This window comes from Leucopleurus acutus, assembly GCF_964270905.1.
Source record: "Leucopleurus acutus genome assembly, chromosome: 2".
Taxonomy (NCBI): domain Eukaryota; kingdom Metazoa; phylum Chordata; class Mammalia; order Artiodactyla; family Delphinidae; genus Leucopleurus; species Leucopleurus acutus.
The window spans coordinates 174,861,516-174,887,258 of record NC_139143.1 but is presented as its reverse complement, the minus strand read 5'-3'; the positions used below and the strand labels follow the sequence as shown (position 1 = coordinate 174,887,258).

Here is a 25,743-nt window from a genome sequence, read left to right as displayed (position 1 = left end):
CGTTTCGCTGGTAAAATAACAGGTTGTTTTATTTTTTTTACATCTTCAGCTGTTACCTTGTGGGAGAATTGGTGGGACCTGGGAGACCCTCCCCAGTAGAGATCTACTGGAATGAGTTTGGGTTGCAAGGCTGCCACATAGGATTTTCTGTATCCTTCCATGGACCATTGTTGCAATAGGGTGAGCTGCCAGGTGGTAGGTACACCTCTGGCTTCGTTGTAGCACCCTTCTCATGTACTCAGCTTGATGGATTCCAACTGCAAGTACCTGCAGCTCCCTGGGAGGGAGTGGCTCTCTACACAGGACTGATGGGAGTTGGTGGATAAGCCTCCCAGCTCCTGTCCCTGGCAGGGGAACAAATCTGGAGGGTCCAACACTGAACTCCCAAAGCTCCCTAGGAGGACTGAACCCTAGTTGCCCAGAGCCATGACCTGTTTGATTATGCATCTGGACTGGCTGCCTCCCCTCCCTCTCTTCCCACTCCCCTATTGATGCTTTCTGGAATCACCGCACTGCTTTATACCCCCCAATCCTCGCCTCTGGGTCTGCTGCTGGGCACCCAACCCAAGACCCTGTAGTCTTAACGGCGAGAAGAGTGGTGAGGAAACTTCGAGAAATGAGAGCACATGCTTTTCCATTCAATTTTGCCCTTTTCTCTAAAAATAGAGCTCTTTATTTAAAACAGTTTAGGGTAGGCCCCAACAAACATTAGGAAATTATCTAAATATGACATAAACATAAAATAAAATTAGAAATAACTACAAATATCTTAGAACAATATATAATCTCCTCACTACCCTAAAGAATGGGAATGTTGCTTTCACCCGGGCATCACCCGCTCTGCCCCTGACATCTTTCATGCGTGGCCCTGGAGTTTCCACTATGCAGTTCCTGCCTGCTGGGGACATGAAAGGGCTTTGTAAACAGTTCAGTGCTGAGCACACCTGACAAATGATAATATTGAATAGCATGCTCTTTCCTAAAGCTGCCCAGTTTTTTGTTTATGACTTAATGACCATAAAGGAGCTGGAGTTTAGAATTAATAGAAAGCTCAGCGTCTGTCAGAAATTAAACTTTAAAAAAATGCTTAAAAAACACACAAGGTTTCAGAACAGAGAGAAAGCGGTTCCTTCATACAAGCCTAAGACAATAGTGAGGATAGCTTTTAGTTATTTGGAATTTACTTCCACGAAGCAGCTCGGCTGGTTCCAGAAAGGACACTGGGCTTGGTCTGGGTATTCTCCTAGGAACTGGCCGTGAGCCACAGCCTTCCCCAGCTCCATGGTTCCAGTTTGTTCTTCCTCCTCTGTGCTCAATCATGGATGTAGACAAGCCTCATTGCAGGGAAACCCCTGCAGAAATGCATGTACGTGTGTGAGTCCCAGCAGTGGTGAAGGCCTCCTGCCAGCCTCGTGCCCCTTGGAAACCCTTGCCGAGACCTCAGTACTGTTTACATGGCCAAGGGGACGGGGCTTGGCCCAGCTGGCCAGAGACCGACATTCTCACCCTCAGAGACGTACACAGTAAGTCAACATTTTAGCTTCCTCGTTTGAAACAAAAGACAGGTGTTCAATTTAAAAAGGGGTTTGCTAACGTTTTCTTTAGCAGTTGAAACTCCTAAGCACAATCTTACGTAGAGGGCCACTGGAGAAAATCAGGGCCCAGGGAGGCTGCTCTGGTCGCACTGCGGGGATCCTACAGCCCACGGGTCCCCCTGCGATTGAGACGCCTCCTGTGAAGCCCAAGCCCTTTGGGGAACACAGTTTGAGAACCCCTGGACCAGATGCCTTCGAGAAGCTTTTCCAGATCTTCCATTAATGTTCTACCCTTGCGTTGAGTTCAAAACAACACAGCCCCGTGGATAAAATGCTTATGAAGATGCTTTTTACACAAATGGAGGAACTTAAGTCCTGGCAGGTGAAATGGCAGAGCCAAAGATGTTCTGATTCCTGTGGTCCCTGCAGGGCCACAAAACTGACAAAACCTTGGTCTAACGGGTGAAGACTCAGCTCTGCTCGTCCATACACTGGTGGGTGTAGGTTAATAAAGCGGTCGTTTGAGAACATCCATCACTACCCTCAGGTAAGGACAGTCACCTGTTTCCAGAAGACAGTGGTTTCTCAAAACTGGAAGAGGAAATGGGATGTCTTTACAACCACAATGGTCACCTAAAGGGTCTGAAGTGCTAAGTTGGGGATCACGGGCCCAGGGGTCCGACTCCCTGCTGGGTTGCTACCCCACCACCAATTAATCAGACCCCCTAGAAGGTGGGCCATTTGGTTATTTTCTTTGCTGGGAAAAGGGAGAGGGACCCTTGGCTGGGCTCCAGCTTCTGAGAACAGTTTCCTGACCAGGAGGCAGGGGTCAGCGAGGGCAGGAGGCAGGAGAAAGACTAAAGGTGGGAACTCCAGTCACTCTGAGTTTAGGGTCATAGGTGGGAGATGCCCAGCGGTCCCCTCAGAGCCTGGGTGGATGGAGAATCCTACCAGCCACCACGTGGTGAGTGCCAGTGGTGTGGCAGGCATCACACGTTTCTGTCGGAACCCTCACCGTGCCCCAGGTGGTAGCTGTAGAAAGGAGACTCGGGGACAGAGAAGGAAGGTATCTCCCCTAAGGCCACACAACTGGGAAATGGCAGAGCTGGGATTTGGACCCAGGCCTCTTTGATAATGGAAACAGTGCAATGCCTGACCCAGAGACTGGGATTTGAAGGACCATGCCTTTCCTCTTCCTCTCCAACACCCTCAGCCAACTGGATTTTTCTTCACTGGGGCCCACCCTAGGGGACCCATAAATCAGGATGCCGAGCCTCGGGGAGGAGGGAGCCCAGCGGGTGCTGGAGAGAGGCGTTGAGTCCTGCTACGCTTGGTGTGCCTCCAGGTTTCTTCCCTCCCCAAATCCAGATGGGCCCTTGTGCTGTCAGCCTTCAACGTCCCCTGTGACCTGACCTCGCCTGTTTCATGTTGTGCAGGGATGACTTTTCCCACTGGCCTGTCACCCCAGGGACAGTGGGGTGGTCTGACACCCAACCAACCTCTGACCTCCGCCCATCCCTGTCTCCACCCCTCTTGGCTCTCGGCCCAAAGCTCGCAGGTCATAGGACGGGGTGGCTTCTGACTGCTCAACCTGGCGGACACCTCTAGCCGGGTTCCCCGAGGTGCCGTAAGAACCCGCTGCTGCCCCAGCAATGATGCTCTCAGGATTTCAAGTCTTGGCGGCATGCTGGGTCCCCAGAAAGCTCAGTAGCACCAGACTGGGAGGGACGGCTCACCTGGCCAAGTAGTGCCCCAGTGTCCTACCTCTGACCTCGATCCTCTGGAGGCTCTTAGCCCCGCAGCTGCCGTCACTGCTGTCCTCACTTTCTGATTCCCCCCCACCCTCTTCTTCTTCCTCGGGGCTGCTGTCCCAGCAGAAGGTCAGTGTCTGAAGAGAAACTGGGGGCTCCCTGGGAACCAGAATCAGCCCTGGTGACGGTAAGCCCCAGCTGACCCAGGAGGACGGGTTGTCTTCTGGGGGCTCTTCCAGGGAACTCGAGTCCTCGGAGAATTCGGGTGGCGGGAGAGGCTTCTGGAGCTCCTTCCCACCCGGTCCTCGGCCTGGCCTCTTCTTGGCCAAGTAGCCAGATGATCCAGCCTCGTCCCAGGAGGAGGAGCCCGCAGTGCTGGCCCAGCTTCTGTCTGAAGAATCGCAAGCAGAGGAGCCTTCGACCCGGACCAGAGGAGTCCAAGGCCCTCCTGCCTCCACCTGCCCCGGGCTCTGGTGTTCCTGCCCCAGGAAGGGGGGTGGTTCGGTGTAGGGCTGGAAGCTGACACCATCGTCCGAGCTCTCCTCATCGGCCTCCTCCTCCTCAGCACTGTCCTCTGATCCTGCCTGGATGGTGGCTGGGGCCCTGACTCTAGGGGTCAGCCTGACCCTTCTGGTCCGTTCCTTTTGGGGACAGAGGATCAAGACATGCAGGCACTCTGGGCCACTGGGTTGAAAGGTTGCCCCGGGGTGTCTGTGTCCAGAGAGGTCCTGATTGGGGGAAGGGGGAGAAGAACAGAAGATTCAGCCTTTCTGGAAGAGTGACTGTTCTAATTTGGGTTCCCCTGGAAATAGACTCTGAGACAAGGATTCAAACGTAAGTAGTTTCTTTGGGAAGTGATCCCAGGAAGCGTCAGCAAGGCCTAGCAGCCGATAGCGGGGTGTTATCAGGCAAGTTACCCCGAGGGCAGCTGGAACTTAGCCCCGCCGGGGACACAGGCCTCAGAGCACCATCGGGTGAGGCATGGAGGGGTGGTGGCAGTGTGAATTCTCTGCCACATGCAGCTGGTGATGTGCACGGGCAGAGCGGACACCGGAGGCCAGAGAAAGCCTCCAGGTTTCAGGTGCCAGCTGCAGGAGGTGGAGCGGGTAACTTACCACATAATGGGAAGGCAGAGGGATAGGGCAAGGTGCAGACCCATCTAACACAGAGGTTGTCCTTCAGTTAGTGGGAATTCCCTGCAGGTCCCCTATCCAGGAACGTTGAAACACTCCCGTGTGGCAGGGACTCTCAGAATCCATCCTCAAAGCCCCCACCGGACCCGAGTGCCCACTGAGCCTCATCTACCACAGCCTTACTTTCCAGGCCTTCATCTGAACAAGTCTGACCTCTCCAGGCTTCCCCTGTCCCAGCTGGCCCCAGGTTCTAAGCAAGCGAGCTGGCAGACAGGTGGGGAAATTCCAGCGTCTGCCTGGGCAAGACTGACCCTTGGTTAGATTGTGAATGAAGTGCTGGGACCCTTTTAAGATGTCCCCTTTAGGTGCCACCCTCCCGCCTCCCCTCTGGGCATCTCTCCTGAAGCATATTTGCTATTTTAATTTAGTGCCAAAGGAATGAATTACTAATGGTGAAAATTTAGACAGGAAGATAGATGTTTCGCAGTCTGGGCCATCTTGATATTCTAGCTGAACTATCTCCACTTCCTTGCTCTTCGACAACGCTCCCTCTCTGTCGCACACCCCCAGATTTGCCATACCAGGGCCTGTGGCATCTTTGCCTGATGAAACCAGGGGTTCCCCCTGAAGCTCTTCCAGATCACAGGCCCCGTGGCAACGACCAACAACAGTGGCAGCAGAAGGGGTAGCAGTACCAGGAGTGCCCAGTTGGATCCTAGGAAGAAAAACATAATAACAACTAGAGAAGCAGGGGCTCCTGTCTATCAACGGCATCTGTGCTGTGGGCTTCACGTACATTATCCTATTTAATCCTCATCAGAGTAAACCCATCCTACAGGGGTGTGGAAAGCAAGGTTCAGAGAGGTTATGTAAGCTGCCCAAAGATACAGTGAGTGGGGTGGAGCTGGGATTTTAATCGAGGTGAGTCTGTCTCTAGACTTGTGCTCTTAACCACCATATTATGAAGATCCTAACGCCCAGGGGAAAAGTCCCCACTTCTGTACCACTTTGCACACACCTGGGGCCTCCAGGAAGAAGCAGGTGGGCTCAGAGAACTTGCTGTATTTAGGGGAGCCAAAGGTGTATATAGTTCTGGCGCTGAGGCAGTGGTGTCCGCTGGTGTCTGGTTGGAGAGAGATCTGGACTGGCTGGCCATGGGGAGTGGCTGGAAAACTGGCCTGTTTGGAGAGAGAAGCAGAGGCGGGCGGACCTGCTGGGGGGCGCTGGCTCCATGCAGCCAGGACAGGGTGGGGTTGGCAGGACACAGCGGTGACTCCTACCGTTTTCTCGCATTAAGGCTTAAGCATTCAGGGGGCAAGTCCCAACACTTTCTGGTTTCTCTTCCATGGAGTTTCGAGGTAGAGATGGTCTGGGTTCGAAAGCAGCCCTGCCACTCAGGGTCACTCCCATGCACACCCCACCAGGGCCCACAGGCCCGCACTTTCAGGGACAGATGCCTCAGGCTTCCTGCCCTCAGGGCGTGTCAATCAATTAGGGCGGGGCGGGGGTCACTCAGCCATTACAGACACAGAAAACTCTAGGGCTGCCTGTCTAACACAGTAGCCACTGGCCACATGCGCTTGAGCCCTTGAAGTGTGGCTGGTACCAACCGAGATGTCCTCTAAGTGTAAAATACACACTGGCTTTCACGAAAAAAGAACATAAAACTTCTCAGTAATTTTTATATTAACTACAGGTTGAGAAGATAACATTCTATTGGATGAAATAAAACCTATTATGAAAATAAATTCACTTGTTTCTTTTTACTTAATTTAATGTGGAACACCTAAATGACACGATGTGGCTTGCATTATGTTTCTACTGGACAGTGCTGGTTGGGAATATCTGTGAGGTTCTTGAAGGTGAGGACCACATCGGATGAAGATCTATCGACGTGTCTCTGGGATCCAGAGTGTGCAGGAGGTTAGGAGTGGGAGCATTGGTTCGGTAAAAGACAGAATGGACAAGAACGGGGGTCCGTAGACTACAGCCCCATCTTTTTTTTTTTTTTGCGGTACGCGGGCGTCTCACCGCCGCGGCCTCTCCCGTCGCGGAGCGCAGGCTCCGGACGCGCAGGCTCAGCGGCCACGGCTCACGGGCTCAGCCGCTCCGCGGCATGTGGGATCTTCGCGGACCGGGGCACGAACCCGTGTCCCCTGCATCGGCAGGCGGACTCCCAACCACTGCGCCACCAGGGAAGCCCCCATCTTTTGTTTTAAATAGAGTTTTCCTGGAACACAGCTATGCCTGTTCATGTACCTATTTACTTATGGCTCCTTTTGTGTTACAGATGGAGTTGAATAGAGGTGACAGACGATAAGGCCTGCAAAGCCAGAAGTATTTACTATCTGGCCAATTACAGAAAAAGTTTGCCAACCCCTGCCATGAATAAATATATACAGACATATGCACACGCATACACAGAAACAAGTCTGAAATTGGATATACACCATATAGTTATTTGCGATCATCTCTGTGTACTTTTGGTTTTCTTCCTAGAATTTATCTGTATTTTCTAGGTTTTTTTTCTAATGAATCTGGTGGCTTAACAAGTAGGCTAAGTAGGTTCTTGGAGCCTGTCATACTTCAGTCAGATTAAAAAAAAAAAAAGGTTTCATAATATAAAAAAAAATTAGGTAGAAAACTGCTGTTTATTACCTGTAATGTGCAGGGGAAGGATGTCCTGAACTTGGCCTCTTAGGGGGAGGGGGGCAGAGGTGGGCCACAGGCCACTCACACTGTGCAGAGTCAAGGGGTGACTGCCAGGAGTGAGGGGTATGCAGGGAAGGCTTCCTGGAGGAGGCTTTCAGGGCTTGGAGGGTGAAGAGCACTGGGGTTTGGTGGGAGAATGAGGAAGGGGACCCAGCCTGGGGGCATGAAAGGGGTTTCTCACCTCATTCCCGGTCCCCTCTTTCCAGAAATACACCTCATAGCTCAGATCTGGTTGGGGCATGCAGTGGGGCAGCTGGTACGTGGCATTGACACTCAGGATCTCGTCTGTCCGGGTGAATACCAGGACAGGTGGGGCTGGCTCCACTGGCAGAAACAGAACAGGACCCATCAGGACCTTCTGGGGGTCACAGGGCATCCATCCCCCAGCCTCCAGGCAGGCCTGTTCCTCACCCAGCCCCAAAACAGTTAACCTCCCTTTACTCATGTCATCCCTTCCACTTGGGTGCCCTTCACATGTCACTGGTCTGTCAGCATCCTGTGCATTTGTATTAGTTTTTGCTGCTGCCATAACATATGACCATGAACTTAGTGGCTTAAATCAACACAGATTTATTATCTCTCAGTTCTGTAGGTCAGAGTCTGGGTGGGCTTGATGGGGTCCTCAACTCTGGGTGGAAATCAAGATGTCAGCTGGCCTGGCTCTTATCTGGAATTTTGGGGGAGAATTCACTTCCATGCTCATTCATGCTGTCAGCAGAATTCAGTTCCTTGTGGTTGTGAGGCTGAGGTTTATTTCTGTGCTGTTGTTAGCTGGGACCCTCTCTCAGCTCCTGAGGGCACCTGCATTTTTTTTTTTTTTTTTTTAATTTTGGCCGCGCTGCACAGCATGTGGGATCTTAGTTCCCTGACCAGGGATTGAACCCGAACCCCCTGCAGTTGAAGCACAGAGTCTTTATTGGACTGCCAGGGAAGTCCTGCCACCTGCATTTCTAATCACGTTGCCCCTTCATCTTCAAAGCAGAAACACCATGTTGAATCCTTCTCACACCTCAACTCTCTCTGATTTTCCCTTCTTCTACACCTCTTCTGCCTCCAGCTGGAGAAAGTTCTCTGCTTTTTAGGGTTCATGGGATTAGATTGAGCCCATTTGGATAATCCAAGATAATCTCACTACTTTAACACCCATAAACTTAATTAAAATCCCTTTTGCCATTTAATAGTAACATCTAACATATTCAGAAGTTCAGGGATTAGAGCATGAATATCTTTGGGGGAGTCATTCTGTCTATCATGGTCCTCCCTCTGACTCCTTGAAAATCATGTCCCTCTCCAATGCAACATACATTCTCCCCATCCCAAGGTACCCCAGGGTCTCATCCCATTACAGCATCAACTCAAGTTCTAAAATCTCATCATCTAACGTATCTAAATCAGGTTCAGGTGAGACTTTGGGTACAATCCATTCAGTACAACTCCTGGGACACAATTCCTATCCATTTGTGGACCAGTGAAAATAAAGTACAAGTTATCTGCTCCCGATATAAGGTGGTGGGATAGGCGCTGGATAATAGTTATAGACATTTTGGTTCAAACAGGGAGAAATAGGAGGTAAAAAGGAGTCACTGGGCTGAAGCAGTTTTGAAATCCAGCTACACAAACTGTACTAGGTTTTAAGGCTTGGGAACTACTTCTCCTTGGCTTTCAGCACTGCTCTCTGGGCTCTTGGTTCCACCCTCTGAATCATCCTTCCTTTTCATGAAAGGTAGCAGGTATTTGCAGCTAAGTAGTTTTACCAGTCTGCTTCCTTCCAGTAGAAATTGGGGGACCAGTAGCCTTCTTTCTTTTCTTGTCCTCTCTGTCCCTTTCCGTTCAAGCTGGCAGTGTTTCTGCCGATATAAAATTCTCAAGAATTTTATGGGTCTCCTGTGGATGTCATGGGGACCCACTCCATTAGACAGAAGTCAGTTCCACAAATCTTTTTGAGATAAGCCCTTCTCTATTTTTGGCTTTAGCGGAGCTGGCTGAGGGATAACACTTCAGCTTTCTAGAGGCCCTTTGATTTGACTGAGGGGAACTGAACTGTGTGTCATACCCTTAAATCTCTTCAAAGAGCCTTTTTCTGGACTAAACACTTTGACCTTTCTGAGGTTTTAGGAGATGATCGCACAGCCGCACACTTGGCTGTTTCTCTACGTCACACTCTTGGAAGCAATTTCTTTAGTATCTTTTGCCATCTGTATAGGTTAAGAATTTCCCAAATCTTCAAGTCCTGGTTCCTTTTCGTTTATGCTCTTTCCTCAGTTTCTCTCTCTCCTCCTTGCATTTTGCTATGATTACCAAGAATAAACCAGGCAAACCTTCAACACAACATTTATCAAATCTCCTTGATAAATGTCCAGATTCATCATTTACAAGTTCTGCTTTCCACATACCGACAGGACACAATTTTGCTAATCTTTTTGCCAGTATATAAGAGGCATTCCCCCTTCCTGAATTTTTCAATAACATATTCCTCACTTCCTTCTGTGAGGCAGTGCTTTTAGTATCCATACTTCTACTAACAGTCTGTTCGTGATGATTTAAGAATTCTTGAAGGAGATTTAGATTTTCTCTATGATGCTCCTCGCTTGCTTCTGAGCTCTCACTGGCAGAGTCTTTAATGTCCATTTCTAATGACAGTCTGTTCAAGGTCATCTAGGTTTGACTGATGGTTTGAAGATGGTGGGGGCAGTGAGTTGAAATAAAGTGGCAAGAGAAAATTAATACACCATTGTTCAAGATCCAGCTGAAATGCCACTTTTTCCATGCAGCCCTCCCTGAGTACCAGCCAGCAGGAGCTCTGGCCACACTGGTCATCCCTGTCCTGTGTTTGTGCTCAGGGAAAATGTGTGGCTTCCACAAGGTACCACTACTTATGTGTTCAGGAAATATCCACGGGACACTGATATGTATTAAACCCTGGGCAGGGAGCTGAGGGGAGTGGGGAGATGAGGCCTCCATAAATCTTGACCTCAAGGAGTTGGAAGAATTTAGGGGGAAATGAAATACATAAACTACCAAAACTCAAGAGAGAGAGTGACCAGGGTCACCACAGCTGAGGGCAGAAATAGGAAGGAAGGGTCACTCAAGCTTGAGGTGTGCTGCAGGAGAATCAGAATATTATTCAGGGAGGAGGAGGCAAAAAAAAAGTAGCCTCCTTTCTGCATCTTTCCCTCTGTTGTTCTAATTCTTATTCCTATTCATCCAGCCTCTGCAGTGGTTCATCCATCATTCTTCTAGCCAGACAGCCTTTCTGCCTGCCTTCCCATCTTTCTTTTCCTTTCTATCCATCCATCCATCCTTCCCAACTACGCTTCTTTTCCTTCCCATCCACGCATCCTTCTCAACCATCCTTCCTTCTTCCTAAGCATCCTGTCTTTCTTTCTTTCCAATTGACATTTCTTCCTTCCTAGCCACCCTGTCTTCCTGTTCATTTATACTTTCTTCCTTCCTTGTATCTAGCCAATCAGCCTACTTTTCTACTCCTCCATCCTTCCTATCCATCCATTCTTTTCTTTCCATACATCTTTCCTTCCTGTTTTTCCTTTCTCCTTTGCCTCTCCTTCCCTTTTACCCTTCCTTCCCTTCCCAGGCAGCCAGCTTCCTTCTGTACTCACTACCCACTGATCCATCTGTCTGCCTTTCGTTCCTATCCTCCACTTCTCCATCCATACTGGCTTCTTCATGGTAAGCATTTACTCATCCATCTAGCCTCCTCCTTCCCACTCATCCGTCACTTCTTCCCCATCCTCTCCACACTTCTTTTCTTCTTACCCATCCATCCTTTTCCTCCTTTCGTCCATCCAACCAGCCAGCTTCCTCCCATCCAAATCATCTCTTCTTCCTTCTCTGCCATTTTCTCCTGCCATCCTTCATTAAATCCCTTCCTCATCCCCCTTCAAGCCCTATTTTGTCCTCAAACATTTTGAGAAGCCTGGGTGATAAGTTACAGATCTCAGCTCCATGAGGCTATTGTCTGAGTATTTATCCTCCCCTCCTTACTCCTGACCTGATCGAGCACCTTGTCCCAGATCAGAAAGAGCCATTTCACATCCCGTGTCCATCACTTACTAGCTGGCAAGTTCCTTAACTTCTGTGAGTCTTGCTTTATTTATTTTTAAAAAATGGGGTGATGAAAATGAACCCCACAGGTCTGTTATGAGGATTAGAAATAAAATACATTGGGGGAAGAAAAGCACTCTCCTCACTCAATGTTAACACTGGTGATTTATGAAGGCTGTAAGCATGGGGAATGTTTTCCTCTCTATTTTCATCTCCTTTCCCCCCCAAATTTCTACCGTGTACAGAAATTACTATTGCAACCAGAATTTTAAAAAATTGTTTCTTAAAGAGAGAGATTGAACATTAAAAAAGTAGGAATAAATATATAAAGTGCCTTGTGTAGTTCATGACCAAGGTTGTGCTCAAAAGATCATGAACCTCATTAGGAGGAGGTACAAACTGAACTGCTGGGGCTGGTGAACTCCCCTAACTCCCTGCCACGAAGTCAGGCTACTTGGACATGGGCCAGGGCCCGTGGCAGGTGGCCCCAGAGAGCTGCTCACTGCTTTGGGGAAGTGGGAGACAGATGGCCAGGATAGCAGTGCCTCTGAGCCAGGCTCCTGAGCAGACGGCCTCCCACAGGTCCTTCACTTACCTTCAAAAAAGTAATCCATGGACTTGGACTCCACCCAGGGTGACCTGGCTCTGGGAGAAACCGCTCGCACACGCCCCTTGAACTTATTGCACAGGTCTTGTTTCTCCAGGCACATCAGAGAACACTGTAGCTCTTTGGTTCCTGCACACATTTTTACTCTCCGCCACTGTTTGGGGGTTGCAGAGCTGAGGGAGGAGACAGGAGGGTGTGGGTCATGGATTCAGCCTCTTGGGGGTGAGAAAACTTAGAGAACATGCGATCACTCGTCCCTCCATCCCACCTGATCATCCATCCATCCATCTGTCCAGCCAGCCAGCCATCGGCTGAGACAGAATGAGAACAGTCTAGTCAAGAGCTTGGGCTCTGGAATGATAGACAAGGGGGGGAACCCTGGCTCTGCCCCTCACTAGCTCTGGGACCTTAACGCAGGTCACTGTCCCTAAGCCTCAGTGTCCCCATCTGTCATGGCTCCCCCACAGGGTTGTCGTGCTAGTAACCATTTTCCCCGCGTTTATTCATTCAGGCATTTATGGACCCCCTGCCATGTACCAGGCCCGGTGCCAGGCGCTATGCGGATGTCAGAGGGGAACACACAGGTCCATGACTACGACCTCCTGAGAACACTGAGGTCCAAAGGAGGGACCTGCGTGCTGGACATTATTCTTGGGCAATCGGCAATTCATGACAGATAGGTCCTGCCCTCAGGAACTTACACTGTGGAGGGAGGGGATGAGAGACCATCACATCAACAAGAGAAATCCAGGAGCTGGTAAATGCAGTGGTCATAGGGTAGTGCGGGGGTGACTGCTCTCTGAAGGCGGCTCAGGAAAGGCCAGGAAGACAGTGCTGAAGCTGAGGCCAGGATGCTGAGAAGGGAGCCAAGAGAAGGCCTGGGGGAAGGAAACGCAAAAGCAAAAGCCTTGCAACGGGAAGGGACTTGATCTGTCCAGACAAAAACAAGGCCAGGGCAGCCAAAGCCCAGTGGACAAGGCCGGGAGAGGGTGGACAGACTGGACGTGGGTGGAGGGGGGTGGGCAGAGCAGGCAGGGTCTTGCCATCTTGGCAAGGGGTTTGGATTTTATTCCAAGTGTCAGAGGAAGCTATCAGAAGGTTCTGAAGAGAGGAACTGAGGTCATCTAATTTATGTTTTTAAAATATCACTCTGATAAACTAGCTAGGAGGCTGCAGCAGTGGTCCAAGAGAGAATGATGGGTGAGATGGTAAGAAAAGGTTGGATGTAGGATGCCTTTTGGAGGTAAAGCTGATGAGACTTGCTCATGGATTGGATGTGGAATGTGAGGGAAAGGAGAATTGAGGACTCTTCCTGGGTTTGGAGACTGAGCAACAGGTGACCAGAAAAGGCTGAGATACAGGTAGGCAAAGAGAACAGATCTGGGGGAAGAATTCCCCTGTTTTGTTTTTTGGTGAAGTTATACTAGGTAAACATCAACGAAAAAAGGAACTGGTGTAGGCATATTAATATGAGACAAAATAGAAACTTCAAAGTCGAAAGCGTTAGTAAAGGTGAAAAGAACCACTACACAGTAATGAATGATTCCACTTACCAGGAAGATATACAAATTCTAACGTACATGTGCCTATTAAATAGCTTCAAACTATATTCAGCAAAAATAGATAAAACTACAGGAAGAAAAAGAAAATCCACAATTACGATGGGAAATTTTTAATATATCTCACTCAGTAATCAACAGTTGAATAAAGAAAAATTATTAGTACATATGTTAAAAAAATGAACAACATAATTATCAAAGTTCGTCTAATGAACATATACAGAACAAACAAGAAACTGGTTGAGCCACATACGAACCCTAAACAAAATATTATCAAAAATATTAACAAAAATAAAGCAACTCTCAAATTTCAAAGAATAGGTATCTCTCAAACTATTTCCTCTGACTGCAAATAATCCAGTTAAAAATCATTAACAAAAAGAGAACTAAAGGAAGTTTGAATATTTTAAAATGTTTTAAAATGACTCATGGATCAAATATTTGCAAATGATGCAACCAACAAGGGATTAATTTCCAAAATATACAAACAGCTTATACAACTCAATCAAAAAGACAAATGACACAATCAAAAATGGGCAGAAGACCAAAATAGACATTTCTCCAAAGAAGACATACAGATGGTCAACAGGCACATGAAAAGACGCTCAACATCTCTAATTATTGAGAGATGCAAATCAAAACTACAACAAGGTATCATCTCACACCAGTCAGAATGGCCATCCTCAAAAAGTCTACAAATAATAAATGCTGGAGAGGGTGTGGAGAAAAGGGGACCCTCCTATACTGTTGGTAGGAATGTAAATTGGTACAATCACTATGGAGAACAGTATGGAGGTTCCTTAAAAAACTAAAAATAGAGTTCCATATGATCCAGTAAGCCCACTCCTGGGCATATATCTGAAAAAGCCCAAAACTCTAATTTGAAAAGATACATGCATCCCAGTGTTCATAGCAGCACTACTGACAATAGCCAAGACATGGAAGCAACCTAATGTCCATCAACAGATGAATGGTATGTATGTATGTACGTGTGTGTATACATATATACGGGAATACTACTCAGCCATAAAAAAGAATGAAATAATGCCATCTGCAGCAACATGGATGGACCTAGAGATTATCATACTAAGTGAATTAAGTCAGACAAAGATCATATGATATCATTTATATGTGGAATCTTAAAAAAATGATACAAACTTATTTACAAAACAGAAATAGACTCACAGGCACAGAAAATAAATTTATGGTTACCAAAGGGGAAAGGGGACTGGGGAGGGATAAATTAGGAGTCTGGGATTAATACATACACACTACCATATATAAAATAGATAAACAGTAAGGTCCTACTGTATAGCATAGAGAACTATATTCAATATCTTGTAATAACCTATAATGGAAAAGAATCTGAAAAGGAATATATATATATATATATAAAACTGAACCACTGTGCTGTACACTTGAAACTAACACATCATTGTAAATCAACTATACTTCAAACAAAAAGACAGGAGACTCAAAAATCACATATTGGAAAATAAAATAAAATGACTCATGGATCAAAGAAAGAATTATGATGGAAGTTAGTAAATCTCTAAAACTGAATGATCAAAAATATAACACAAATAAAAATTTATGAGATGTAGTTAAGCATATAGCTTTAAATATTTATAACAGAAAATAAGGAAGGATAGAAATTAATAAGCTAAGCGATCAACTGAATGAGTCAGAAAACGCATGCTAAAAACATATCTGTGAACAGATTGAAACTGTAAACTACTACTTCAAAATGGATTATAAAAGACATTTTAAAATGATATAAGACATGGAAGAACACAAAACAGAATCAGAGAAACTCAGAAAGGAGATAACAGAACACAGGAGTCAGACAAGAAACAATAACAACCACATTTCATAAACGAAGAATAAATTAGAAGAACAATAAGAGCAAATTAATACAGCAGATAATGCCTTAAAAGAAACAGAAAGTGAAAAGAGAGAAAGTTTCAAAAACTAAAAGAGAACTGGGGGCTTCCCTGGTGGCGCAGTGGTTGAGAGTCCCCCTGCTGATGCAGGGGACACAGGTTTGTGCCCCGGTCCGGGAAGATCCCACATGCCGTGGAGCGTCTAGGCCCGTGAGCCATGGCCGCTGAGCCTGTGCGTCCGGAGCCTGTGCTCTGCAACGGGAGAGGCCACAACAGTGAGAGGCCCGCGTACCGCAAATAAATAAATAAATAAAAATAAAAGAGAACTGAAATGTAAATGCTAAAGTTTGAAAACTTCTAGAAGAAAGCACAGAAGAGGATCTTCGTGACCTTGAGTCAAGCAAACATTTCTTAGGACACCAGGAGAAAAGAAACCTGATGTGTTAGTCTGCCAGGGCTGCGGTGACAAAATGCCAGGCTTGGGGGCTTAAACCACAGAAATGTCTCTCTCACAGTTCTGGAGGCTGGAAGTCCAAGATCAAGGTGTCTGCAGGTTTGCTCTCTCCTGAGACCTCCCTCAGGAGATGGTTACCTTCTCTCTGTGTCCTCACCTGGCCTTTTCTCTGTGTGTGAGCAGCCCTGCTGTCCCTCTTCTCATAAAGGCACTAGTTCTATTGGATTAGGGCCTCACCCTTAGGACCACATTTAATCTGAATTACCTCTTTAAAGGCCCCATCTCCAAATACAGTCACATGGGTGTTAGGGCTTTAACATATGAGTGACTAAGGGGGGGAACACAATTCAGTCCATAACAGGGAATTATGAATTAAGCTGCTATGAAAGTTTGTATACAAGTCTTTGTTTGGACATATGTTTTCATGTCTCATGGATAAAGATCTAGGAGTAGAATCTGGGAAACTCAGTCACTGAATGTGTAACTTTACAAGAAACTGTCAAGCTGTTTTCCAAAGTGATTGTACCACTGTATTTCCCATCAACAATATACAGTCAGTGTCCACAGGGGATTGGTTCTAGGCCCCCCGGGAGATACAGAAACCTGTGGATGTTAAGGTCCCTTATATAAAATGGTCTCGTATGTGCATATAATGTATGCACATCCTCCCATGTACTTTAAATCATCTCTAGATTACTTATGATACTTAATACAATGTAAATGATATGTAAATAGTTGTAAATACAATGCAAATGCTATGTAAATAGCTGCTAGTGTATGGCAAATTCAAGTTTAGCTTTTGGCACTTTACGGATTTATTTTTCTTTCTGGATTTTTTTTTTTTTTTTTGCGGTACGCGGGCCTCTCACTGTTGTGGCCTCTCCCGTTGCGGAGCACAGGCTCCGGACGCACAGGTCCAGCGGCCATGGCTCACGGGCCCAGCCGCTCTGCGGCACGTGGGATCTTCCCGGACCGGGGCACGAACCCGTGTCCCCTGCATCGGCAGGTGGACTCTCAACCACTGCACCACCAAGGAAGCCCCTGGATTTTTTTAAAAACTATTTTTGATCCATGGTTGGTTGAATCTGTGGCTGCAAAACCCCAGAATATGGAGGGCCATCTCCATGAGAGTTACTCCACATGTTTGTCTATGCTTAGTGTCATCAGACCTTTTAACTTTAACCATTCTAGTGAGTGTGAAGTAGTACTCACTAGAATGGTTAAAGTTAAAAGGTCTGATTTCCTTGTAGCTTTAATTTGTACTTCTCTAATGACTAATGATTTTGAACATCTTTTCATGTGCTTATTGGCCATTTATATATCTTCTTTTGTGAAGTGACCATTCAAATATTTGGGGGGTGATTTGTCTTCTTATTTTTGAGATGTAGGAGTTCTTTATTTTGGATATAAGTTCTTTGTCAGTGTTTATACTATGAATATATTTTTCTCAGTGGCTGGCTTTTTCATTTTGTTTGGGCTTTTTTTTTTCTTTTAAAGAACAAAATTTTAAATTTGGTGAAATCCAGCTTATCAGCATTATTGACTAAATTGTGCACACACATCCCCCACCCAATTCATATGTTGAAGCCCTAACACCCATGTGACTGTATTTGGAGATGGGCCCTTTAAAGAGGTAATTAAGATTAAGTGTGGTCCTAAGGGTGAGGCCCTTATCCAATAGGACTAGTGCCTTTATGAGAAGAGGAAGGGACACCAGGGCTGTTCTCCCACAGAGAAAAGGCCAGGTGAGGACACAGAAGGTGGCCATTTCCTGAGAGAGGCCTCAGGAGAGAGCAAACCTGCTGACACCTTGATCTTGGACTTCCAGCCTTCAGAACTGTGAGAGAAAAACTTCTCTTGTTTAAGCCCCCAGTCTGTGATATTTTGTTATGGCAGCCCTAGTAAATGAACACAGATTTTGGTACCATAAGTGAGGTGCCAATGTAACCAATATCTAAAATTGTGTTAGTAGCTTTGCAGCTGGGTAACAGAGGCTGAAAGAGTTTTGAGGTTCATGTGAGAAAAAGCCTAAATTGCCTTGAAAAGACTGTTCGTCAGAATATAGATGTTAAAGGTGATTCTGGGGTCATCCCAGTTGGAAAGGAGGAATGTCTTACTGGACACTGGAAGAAAATTGATCCTTGTTATAAAGTGGCAAAGAACTTGACTGAATTACGTCCTAGTGTTTTATGGAAAATCAGAAGTGGAAAGTGATGAACTTGGATACTTAGCTGAGGAGATTTCTAAGCAAAGTGTTGAAGATGGGACCTGGTTACTCCTTACTGCTTATAGTAAAATGAGAGAGGAGAGAGAGAGAGATAGAAGGAATTGTTAAGCAAAAAGGAACCAGAAATTGAAGATTTGGAAAATTCTCAGCCTATGCATATTGCAAAAAAGGAGAAAGCGTGTTCTGGAGAGAATACCAAGGTTGTGGCTGGAAAATCATTTGATAAGGAGGTCGTGGGTACAATTCACGGATTTAATCAGCCACCTCAGTAGAAGCCAGGGATAGAGATGGGATTACTACGTGTATCACCCTAATTCTGTTCACTGAAAAGATCTCAGAGCAATAGTTCAGTAGTGATCAGACAGCTACACAGACTGTGTTCTTTAAAACCATTTCTTACCAAATGGAGACGCGGCTGATTTCAGGTTTTAGGTCAGGAATTGTGCAAGTGAGTCTGGAACATCTTTTTGCAACAGATAGCAATAAAGAGATCATGAATTACTAGGGTCAAATTCAAAGGACTCAGGAGCCAACCTGAAGAGACATTCATGGACTAAAGATGAGACCATTCAAGCTTCAATGAGTAGAATAAATTGCAATGAATTGATACCATCACATATGTTTAACTACTTGAGTTCGTAATGATAATAAAAAAACAAGTCAATCACCTTTGGGACATGATAGGGAACCAGTTCGTTATCTTGAAAACTGGTAAATTAAAGGAAAACAATTCAAGCATTTATTCTGTCTTGCCTACATGAATAGTACCACTGAATATCAAACACTACATGAGAGGAAGCATCTCTTTATAAAATTAATTCCAGCTAATAAATGAAAAAATACCGTTAGAATATCATGGTTTTGGAATCCTCGCAGGTGTTTCAAAAGCGTAAAAGGAAAGGAAAATATCATACAGGTCCAGAGGTTAGGCTTTCAATTCTTTCATCAATTTATCCCACCTCCGCTATGCCCAGCTGTGTGGCTTTGAGCAAAATACACTCTCAGTGCTTCAGTTACCTCCACTGTAGAGCAGAGTCACTGAATCCTTCCTCGTAGGGCGGTGTGAGATTAAATACATTTCATGTATGGACACAGTGCAGACACAGAGCAAACACACAGGCCATGTTAGGTATTGGTATTTTCTGCCTCCTGATACAGTTCTATACCATTCTTTCTTTTTAAAGCTCTCTCACAGTCTGTCCTTTCCCAAGCCAGGCCCCCATCACTCACATCTGGATGCTACAGATGGAGGGACTGTAATAGAACAGGAAGAGCACAAGCTTTGGGGTCAGACAGACTTGGGTTTTTCTTCTGGTTCCATCACTGGCTTCCTTGGGCAGGTCACAGCACCTGAGTTGTTTCCTCGCCTCTAGAACAGGGGAAATGCAGGGTCTGCCTGGTGATGCTGGGAGGAAGAAGGGAAATGCTCATGCAAGGCTCCTAGCACTCAGCCTGGCACAGAGTGGGTCCTGAGTACGTGGCAGTTTCTTCTCCTTTCTGCTTCCTCCTTCTCACCAATTCTAGATTAATCCTCCTGAGTATCTGCTTTCATTAGCTCACTCTCTTACTAAAGAACTTCAGATGATTTCCATCTATGTGCAAAGATGGCAAATCAGCTTTCATTTGCAAACTCCTCTGCATCAGCAGTGGCTGCCTGGGCTGCCAAGTTGAGAAGGACTCCAAGACTCCGTGCAGGCTCCGTGGGGAAAAGGGTAATCATCTAGCGATGCCTAACACGGCTCTGCAAGAGATACACCTGCCTCCCTTATCTGCTGGAATGCCAAGCACCTCATCCAGGCCCTCAAGAATTCCCTCACTGGGTCCTCACAGCTCCATCCAAGCTCTGCTCTGACTTTTCTCAAAGACCTCCCCCACCCCCGGCAGGTATTTCACCTGGGCGTTGTTCTCCATTAAGCATCATCCCCACCTCCAGAGCTTTATCAAACGCCCTCTCCCAATACCTGCTGCAGGCCGTCACCCGTGGACACAGAGAACCAAGCCCGTCCAGCCCCTGCCCACCTCCTCGGTCTCCCCCTATCATCCCACCAGCCCGGAGGCGCCCCTCCACCTTTGATAGGCCACAAAATAGGTCATGTTCTGGGGGTTGCCAGGTCCTGGGAGCCACGTCAGGTACACACTGAAGTCCCAGGAGAGCAGCGTCACGTTCTGGGGAGGGGCCAGAAGGGGCCTCCCTGTGGTGGAGAAAGAGGCCATGAAGTCTGGAGCCATTCCGAGCAGTGCGGGCGGGCAGTCGGGTGCTCACCGAGTTTAAGAACCAGGAGTTATCTGGGGTGGCTTGAGTATAGGGGATGTGATGTAGGCTGGGAACCTGGGGTGTGGGATTCCAGTCACAGCCATGCCACCGACTGGCTGTACTGCAGCCCCTTCCCCTCCTTAGACCTCAGCAGCCCATCTGTGACATGATGGGAAGCCCACCCTGGCACCTGAGGGTTCCGGCAAAACAGCGCAGCACAGGACCATCTAATAGATTCCTGGACTCCAGGAGGGAACGGCCCTGAGGGTCTCAAGGAGCAGAGGCTCTGTCTTGTTCTCAGCCATGTCCCAGAGCCTGCCTGCAATGGTCCCTGGCACATAGTAGGTACACAATAAAAATCTGTTGAGTGAATGAATGAATACTGTGATGACTTGGATTATTCCTAAGGTCTCCTAACTGGTCTCCCTGCTTCCAACCTTGTGCCCACAATCCATTCTCCATATAGCAGCAAGGGTTAAAATGAAAGTCACATCACGTCACTCTTTTGCTTTAAACCTCCAGTGGCTTCTGTTTCATTCAAGGTAAAATCCAAAGTCTTTACAATCACCCACAAGACCCTACCCTATCCAACCCATGACTCCCCTTGCTGGCTCCTCTCCAGCCATTCTGGCCCTTTCCTGTTCCTAGAGCATGCCAGCACACTCCCACCTCTAGGCCTTTTCACGAGCTGTTCCCTCCGCCTAGACTGTTCTCCCCACGGCTGTCCATCTGGCTCACTCCTCTGCTTCCTTCCCATCTTTACTCAGATGTCATTGTCTCAGTGATTCTTTCCCTGACCACCTCTCACTGGCCCCTACTTCCCTCCTTGGCACCTCCTCCCTGCTAACCCTCATCTTCTGAAATATGCATCTGATTACACAGCTGCCCAGTTTCTGCCCTTCTCTTGTCCTCAGAATAAAGTCTATGCTCCTTATCAGGATACGTGAAGCCCTGCCCAGCTTGGCCTGGCTGGGCCATCTCGTTGACCTCTTCCTGACAGCTCACCTACATACGTCACCAGGCTGCAGCCAGTCTTCTTTCTCGCCCTTCTCAAACCACCTCATTCTTCTGTGTGTCTCTGAACCCAGGTGTCTTTGACAGCGTGGTATTCACCATCGAATCTTTTAAAGACTTGATTCAAACGTCACTTCCTGACATCTTTCAGAAGTGGTGGTAATGCTGCAGATGATAATAATAGCAGCTAATGTGTACTGTGCCCTAACTACGTGCCAGGCACCATGCAAAGCACGTTACCTGCACTTCCTCCTTCAATCCGCCCCACATCCCTAGGAGGTAGGTACTAATTAGGATCATTACATTACAGATGAGGAAACTGAGGCCCCCTCAGCTAATAAGTTGTAGAAACAGAATTCAAATCCAGGCCTAGCCACCCCCAAAGTCTGAGTTTTTTGGGGTTTTTTTAACATCTTTATTGGAGTATAATTGCTTTACAGTGGTGTGTTAGTTTCTGCTTTATAACAAAGTGAATCAGCTATACATATACCTATATCCCCATATCTCCTCCCTCTTGCGTCTCCCTCCCACCCCCTAGGCAGACACAAAGCACCGAGCTCATCTCCCTGTGCTATGCGGCTGCTTCCCACTAGCTGTCTATTTTACATTTGGTAGTGTATATATTCCACGCCACTCTCTCACTTTGTCCCAGCTCACCCTTCCCCCTCCCCGTGTCCTCAAGTCCATTCTCTACGTCTGCAAAGTCTGAGTTCTTGATCACACTTCCTCCCCTGGGTTCTCATGGGGCCTGTTCAGCCTTATTTTTCCAACATCTATGGATCATTATTGGTCAAAGACATCTATTGATCACTGCGTGCCGGAGGGTTCAGAGAGGACTACAGCTCCACTCCTCCCCTTTAGGAGCTCATGGTCCCATGGAGAAGGCAGTGCCTTGAAGTGTCACATGGGTCATGATGGAAATCCATACAGGTTATAGAACGGCCTCAGGGAGGGAGGGCCCTTTCTGCTGGTGGCGCTCAGCTCGGCTCCACACCCCTGGCCTTTCAGACCACCCCACCCCGTGTCCTCTAGCTGGAACTGCGTCACCAGGATGCCAATGCTGACATTGCCCCAGCTTCTGGACTTCCTAGCAGGTGGCTGGCATGAGGCCAAAATCTGTCTACAATTGTCTTATTTGAGGACAGGCCTCAATTCTGAGCTTGGCCACAGTGGAGAAATAGCAGCTAGAGTAGTTACCTCCTAATGAGCCTTCGAAGGGTGCTGGGCATCGGTGTGAAACTTTATACACAAAACCTCATTCAATCCTCAGGACAAACCACCCTGTGGGGTAGGTGTCATTCCCTTCCACGGAAGGCACTAGGCTCGGATACAGATGGTGAGTAATTTGCCTGAGACTACACAGCCAGTATGTGTGCGAGCCAGGATTAGAACCTGGATCCCGCTGCGCTTCACCCTAAACCTTCACACCATAGTTTGTGTTGTGTACACTAAATATTCCTTGGGTGTAAGGATAGCTAGGTCTAGACAGCAAAACTATTGAGTTTGATGGTGAAAAGGGGGTACAGAGGAACCCCTCCTCTCCTCCCTGCATAGGTACACTGTCCCTCATCAGCTGCAGTAACACCACTGCGAAGGCTCCAGGGGCTGGGGCATCCCTGAGCTGACCTGGGTAGGTGGACCGCCCTGTGCCAGCTGCCCATCCCACGGCCAAAGTTGGCCATGCTCACTTCAGCTTGTCTTCTCTGTTCTGTGTGTCTCACCAATGCCTTCCTTCTTGGGTAATTCCCCTTAATTGCTCTGAGCCTCAGTTTCCCCCTCTGAAACGGGAGGAAATAATACCTATCTTCTAGGACAGTTGGGTTGTGATGCTAAACTAGAATAATGTGGTGCCCAAGAAGTCGCTCAAACAAATGCTGGCGTTTAACCTTAGTATTAGATGATGTCCAAGGGCCCTTCTAGCTCTTAAATTATTAGTCTAAGACTAGGGACATATCCTGGGGGCATTTTGGTGTCCTTCTCCCTGGATTGGTTGGGGTTTGGTGGTTGGTTCCTATCCCAAGGTATTTTGTATCCTGTCACCTTATTTACCAGTGAGAGCTCAGAAAAAAAGGTGGCTTGTTAGAATGACAGCACAGCACGGGCTAAGCTGGCACTCCTTCCCCTCAGGCCTGGGTGGAACTTCTGACAGCCCGAGTCGGGAGGAAGGGGAGGGCACCCCTGGCGACGGCAGGGCGCTTCTGCTTAATTTCCCCTACTAGTCAGGGTCTGTGATATTAATGCAGCAGATAGGGCTTTTAGGAAACCTTAAAAACCACTTTATAAACAAATGCAGCTGACTTTTGAACGGCCACTGTCTTTTTTTCTGTTCGTCTGAGGCTGAACTGGCATTAGGAAGCTGGATCAGTTCCTTCCCGGAAAGGAATTTCAAAGACCCGGGTCTGTTTAGTCCTCGGAAAAAGAAAACTGGTGCTGGGTGGGCTCTGCTAATTCGCACGGGTTGCGGCGCACAGACTGATGCCCAAGGCACTCCCTCCCCGGAGCTCTGGGTCGGAAGGTGGGTGCGGACCGGATGGGGCACCCCGCGGCCCCACGCCCACCCCGCGGCCCCGTGCCCTTACCTGAAGTGGACTGCAGCAGGCACAGGAGCAACGAGGCCCACCGCGGGGCCCCGGTCATGCCGGTCTTCCTGTGGCCCAGGGTAGGACCAGGTCCCTCCTCCAGGCCCATCCAAGGCAGGTGACGCGACTGGCAGCCAATGGGAGGCCGGGCCGCGGGCCCGCCCCTTCGGGGCCAGGACTGGGAAGCTCCCGGGGCTTCCCTTGCGGCTGCCGGGCTCAAACCCTCCGGTAGCTCCCAGGGCCTCTACTTCATTTTGTTCTGCCCGATCCCGGGGGTGGGAGGTGAGGGGGTATCAGTAAATCCGTGTGTGGAGGGAGGGGAGAAGAGGAAAACTGTTTATTATTAATAATCACAGTTAGGAATTCCAATACGAGACTTTTAACAGGACAGCCGAGTTCAGGGCCAGTTTAAGAACGTAGTCTCAGGCACCATTGGCTGTATCCGAGAACGTTCTAAGTTCCAGGTTCTAGGCCAAGCACTTTCCCATATTATCTACTTTAACCCCCGCGAGAATCTGGTGGGTCTGTCGTGTTATTCTCTACATCCTTCACGCAGGGAGTGACAACCTCCAGAGCTTCACGGGCTTACTCCCGGGAAAGCTGGTCCCTCTGGTGCCAAAGCCGGTGGTGTGTTTGTTACCAGCCACCTGAACAGTAATCGCTTTCAAATAGTGGAACCAGCCGCCCCACAGGATAGTCTACAGCCATTAAAAACGATGTTGCCAAGGCATATGTAGTGATTCAGGGATGTTTATAATACACTCAGCAACAGAAAACAAGTACCGAAATATGGGCCCATTAAAGAAATGTGTGCCTATAGGTATGGGTCGTTTTGGAAGGATATACATCAATATGTCAGTGGTTGTTATCTCTTGGTGATGAGGGTATTTTTAAAAGGGTTTCTTCTTTTTGTTCATGTTTAATTTCAAATTTAAGTAAGTAATCCTAAACTAAATTAGTCAAGTTAGTTTCTAATTAATATGTCTTGCTTTTCCAATAAGAAAAGTCACTTTATTCTATAAATCATCATAGCTCTTCTTTATTAAATATGTTATTTTCTGTTCTTCCACAACTCTCAAAGGAGGTATTGCTTCCTCGTTTCAGATGAGGAAACTGCCATTCTGAGACCCCAGAGAGCTCATGCAGGTGGTGGATTCTGGATTCAGACCCAGGCCCGTCTGACTCCAAGGCCTCTGGGTAACTGCTCTGTTCATTCTCTGGGTCTCAGTGACGGGCCTGGTGACCGTTGGTCAGTTGTGACCCAGCCTGGCTATTAATATCTTTTTTAACAGATGAAACTCTGAGAGGTAACATTGCTTGCCCAAGGTCACACAGCTAGTTAGTGACAGGGCTGGGATTTGGACCTCAGTCTGGCTGTCCTCAAAGCCTGTGGGTATAAAACTTCTGCTACTCAGCCTTCTGATGGTTAAGGGCAGACAAAAATAAAATGTCCCAGTCTTGATCCCTTCCTGATTTGCAAAGATCATAGCATTAAACTCTCACCAGTGCTGCAGTGCCCGCTTCCTCTTTGGTGGAAGCAGTGGTGCTGGTAAATGTTTAATGCCTGGGTCTTGTGGGGCAGGGGGAGGCCCTGCTTGGTAGCGTTTGCCAGTTTCTGTGGTATAGATATCTCCACCAAGGTCAATTTCAATTTGAGGCCCTAAACACAAAGTTGGGAAGAAGTGCACACAATGGGCTCTCCTGAGTCTGCAGGAGCCTACTTCAACACAGCACAGAGTGGAAGAACCAGACCTGAGCTCTTCCATGTTTAGAACAAACCACATCCCAAGCCCTGAGTGGCACATGGGGCTCGTATTGAAGTCTCTGGTCCATGGCGTGAGACTCATAATCTCTTACGTGGCAGTCAAAGGTTTTTACAACGGGGCCTCCACCTACCTTTTGAACCTCCCTCCAGTTCTCTGTGCTGCACCCACACAGAGAGTCCTCCTGGCGTCTCTCTCTGTCTCACTCTC

General features: G+C 47.6%; 1 protein-coding gene across 2 annotated transcripts; it reads right to left on the bottom strand.

Annotated features, from left to right (window-relative positions):
• Positions 1 to 651: 651 nt before the first annotated feature.
• IFNLR1 (interferon lambda receptor 1) lies at positions 652 to 23,845 on the bottom strand. Of its 2 annotated transcripts, XM_082834545.1 has the most exons (8): positions 23,771 to 23,845; positions 19,992 to 20,115; positions 11,789 to 11,973; positions 7,313 to 7,455; positions 5,438 to 5,597; positions 5,001 to 5,134; positions 3,300 to 4,014; positions 652 to 2,126 (listed from the first exon to the last, which is right to left on the bottom strand). In XM_082834545.1, exons 1-8 carry the CDS (start codon positions 23,826 to 23,828, stop codon positions 2,041 to 2,043), a joined length of 1,605 nt encoding a protein of 534 aa, XP_082690671.1. In that variant the 5' UTR covers positions 23,829 to 23,845; the 3' UTR covers positions 652 to 2,040. The 2 variants fall into 2 exon arrangements, with proteins under 2 accessions (XP_082690671.1, XP_082690672.1); XM_082834546.1 differs by lacking the exons at positions 19,992 to 20,115; positions 23,771 to 23,845 and adding an exon at positions 12,502 to 12,753.
• Between the last annotated feature and the right edge of the window lie 1,898 nt (positions 23,846 to 25,743).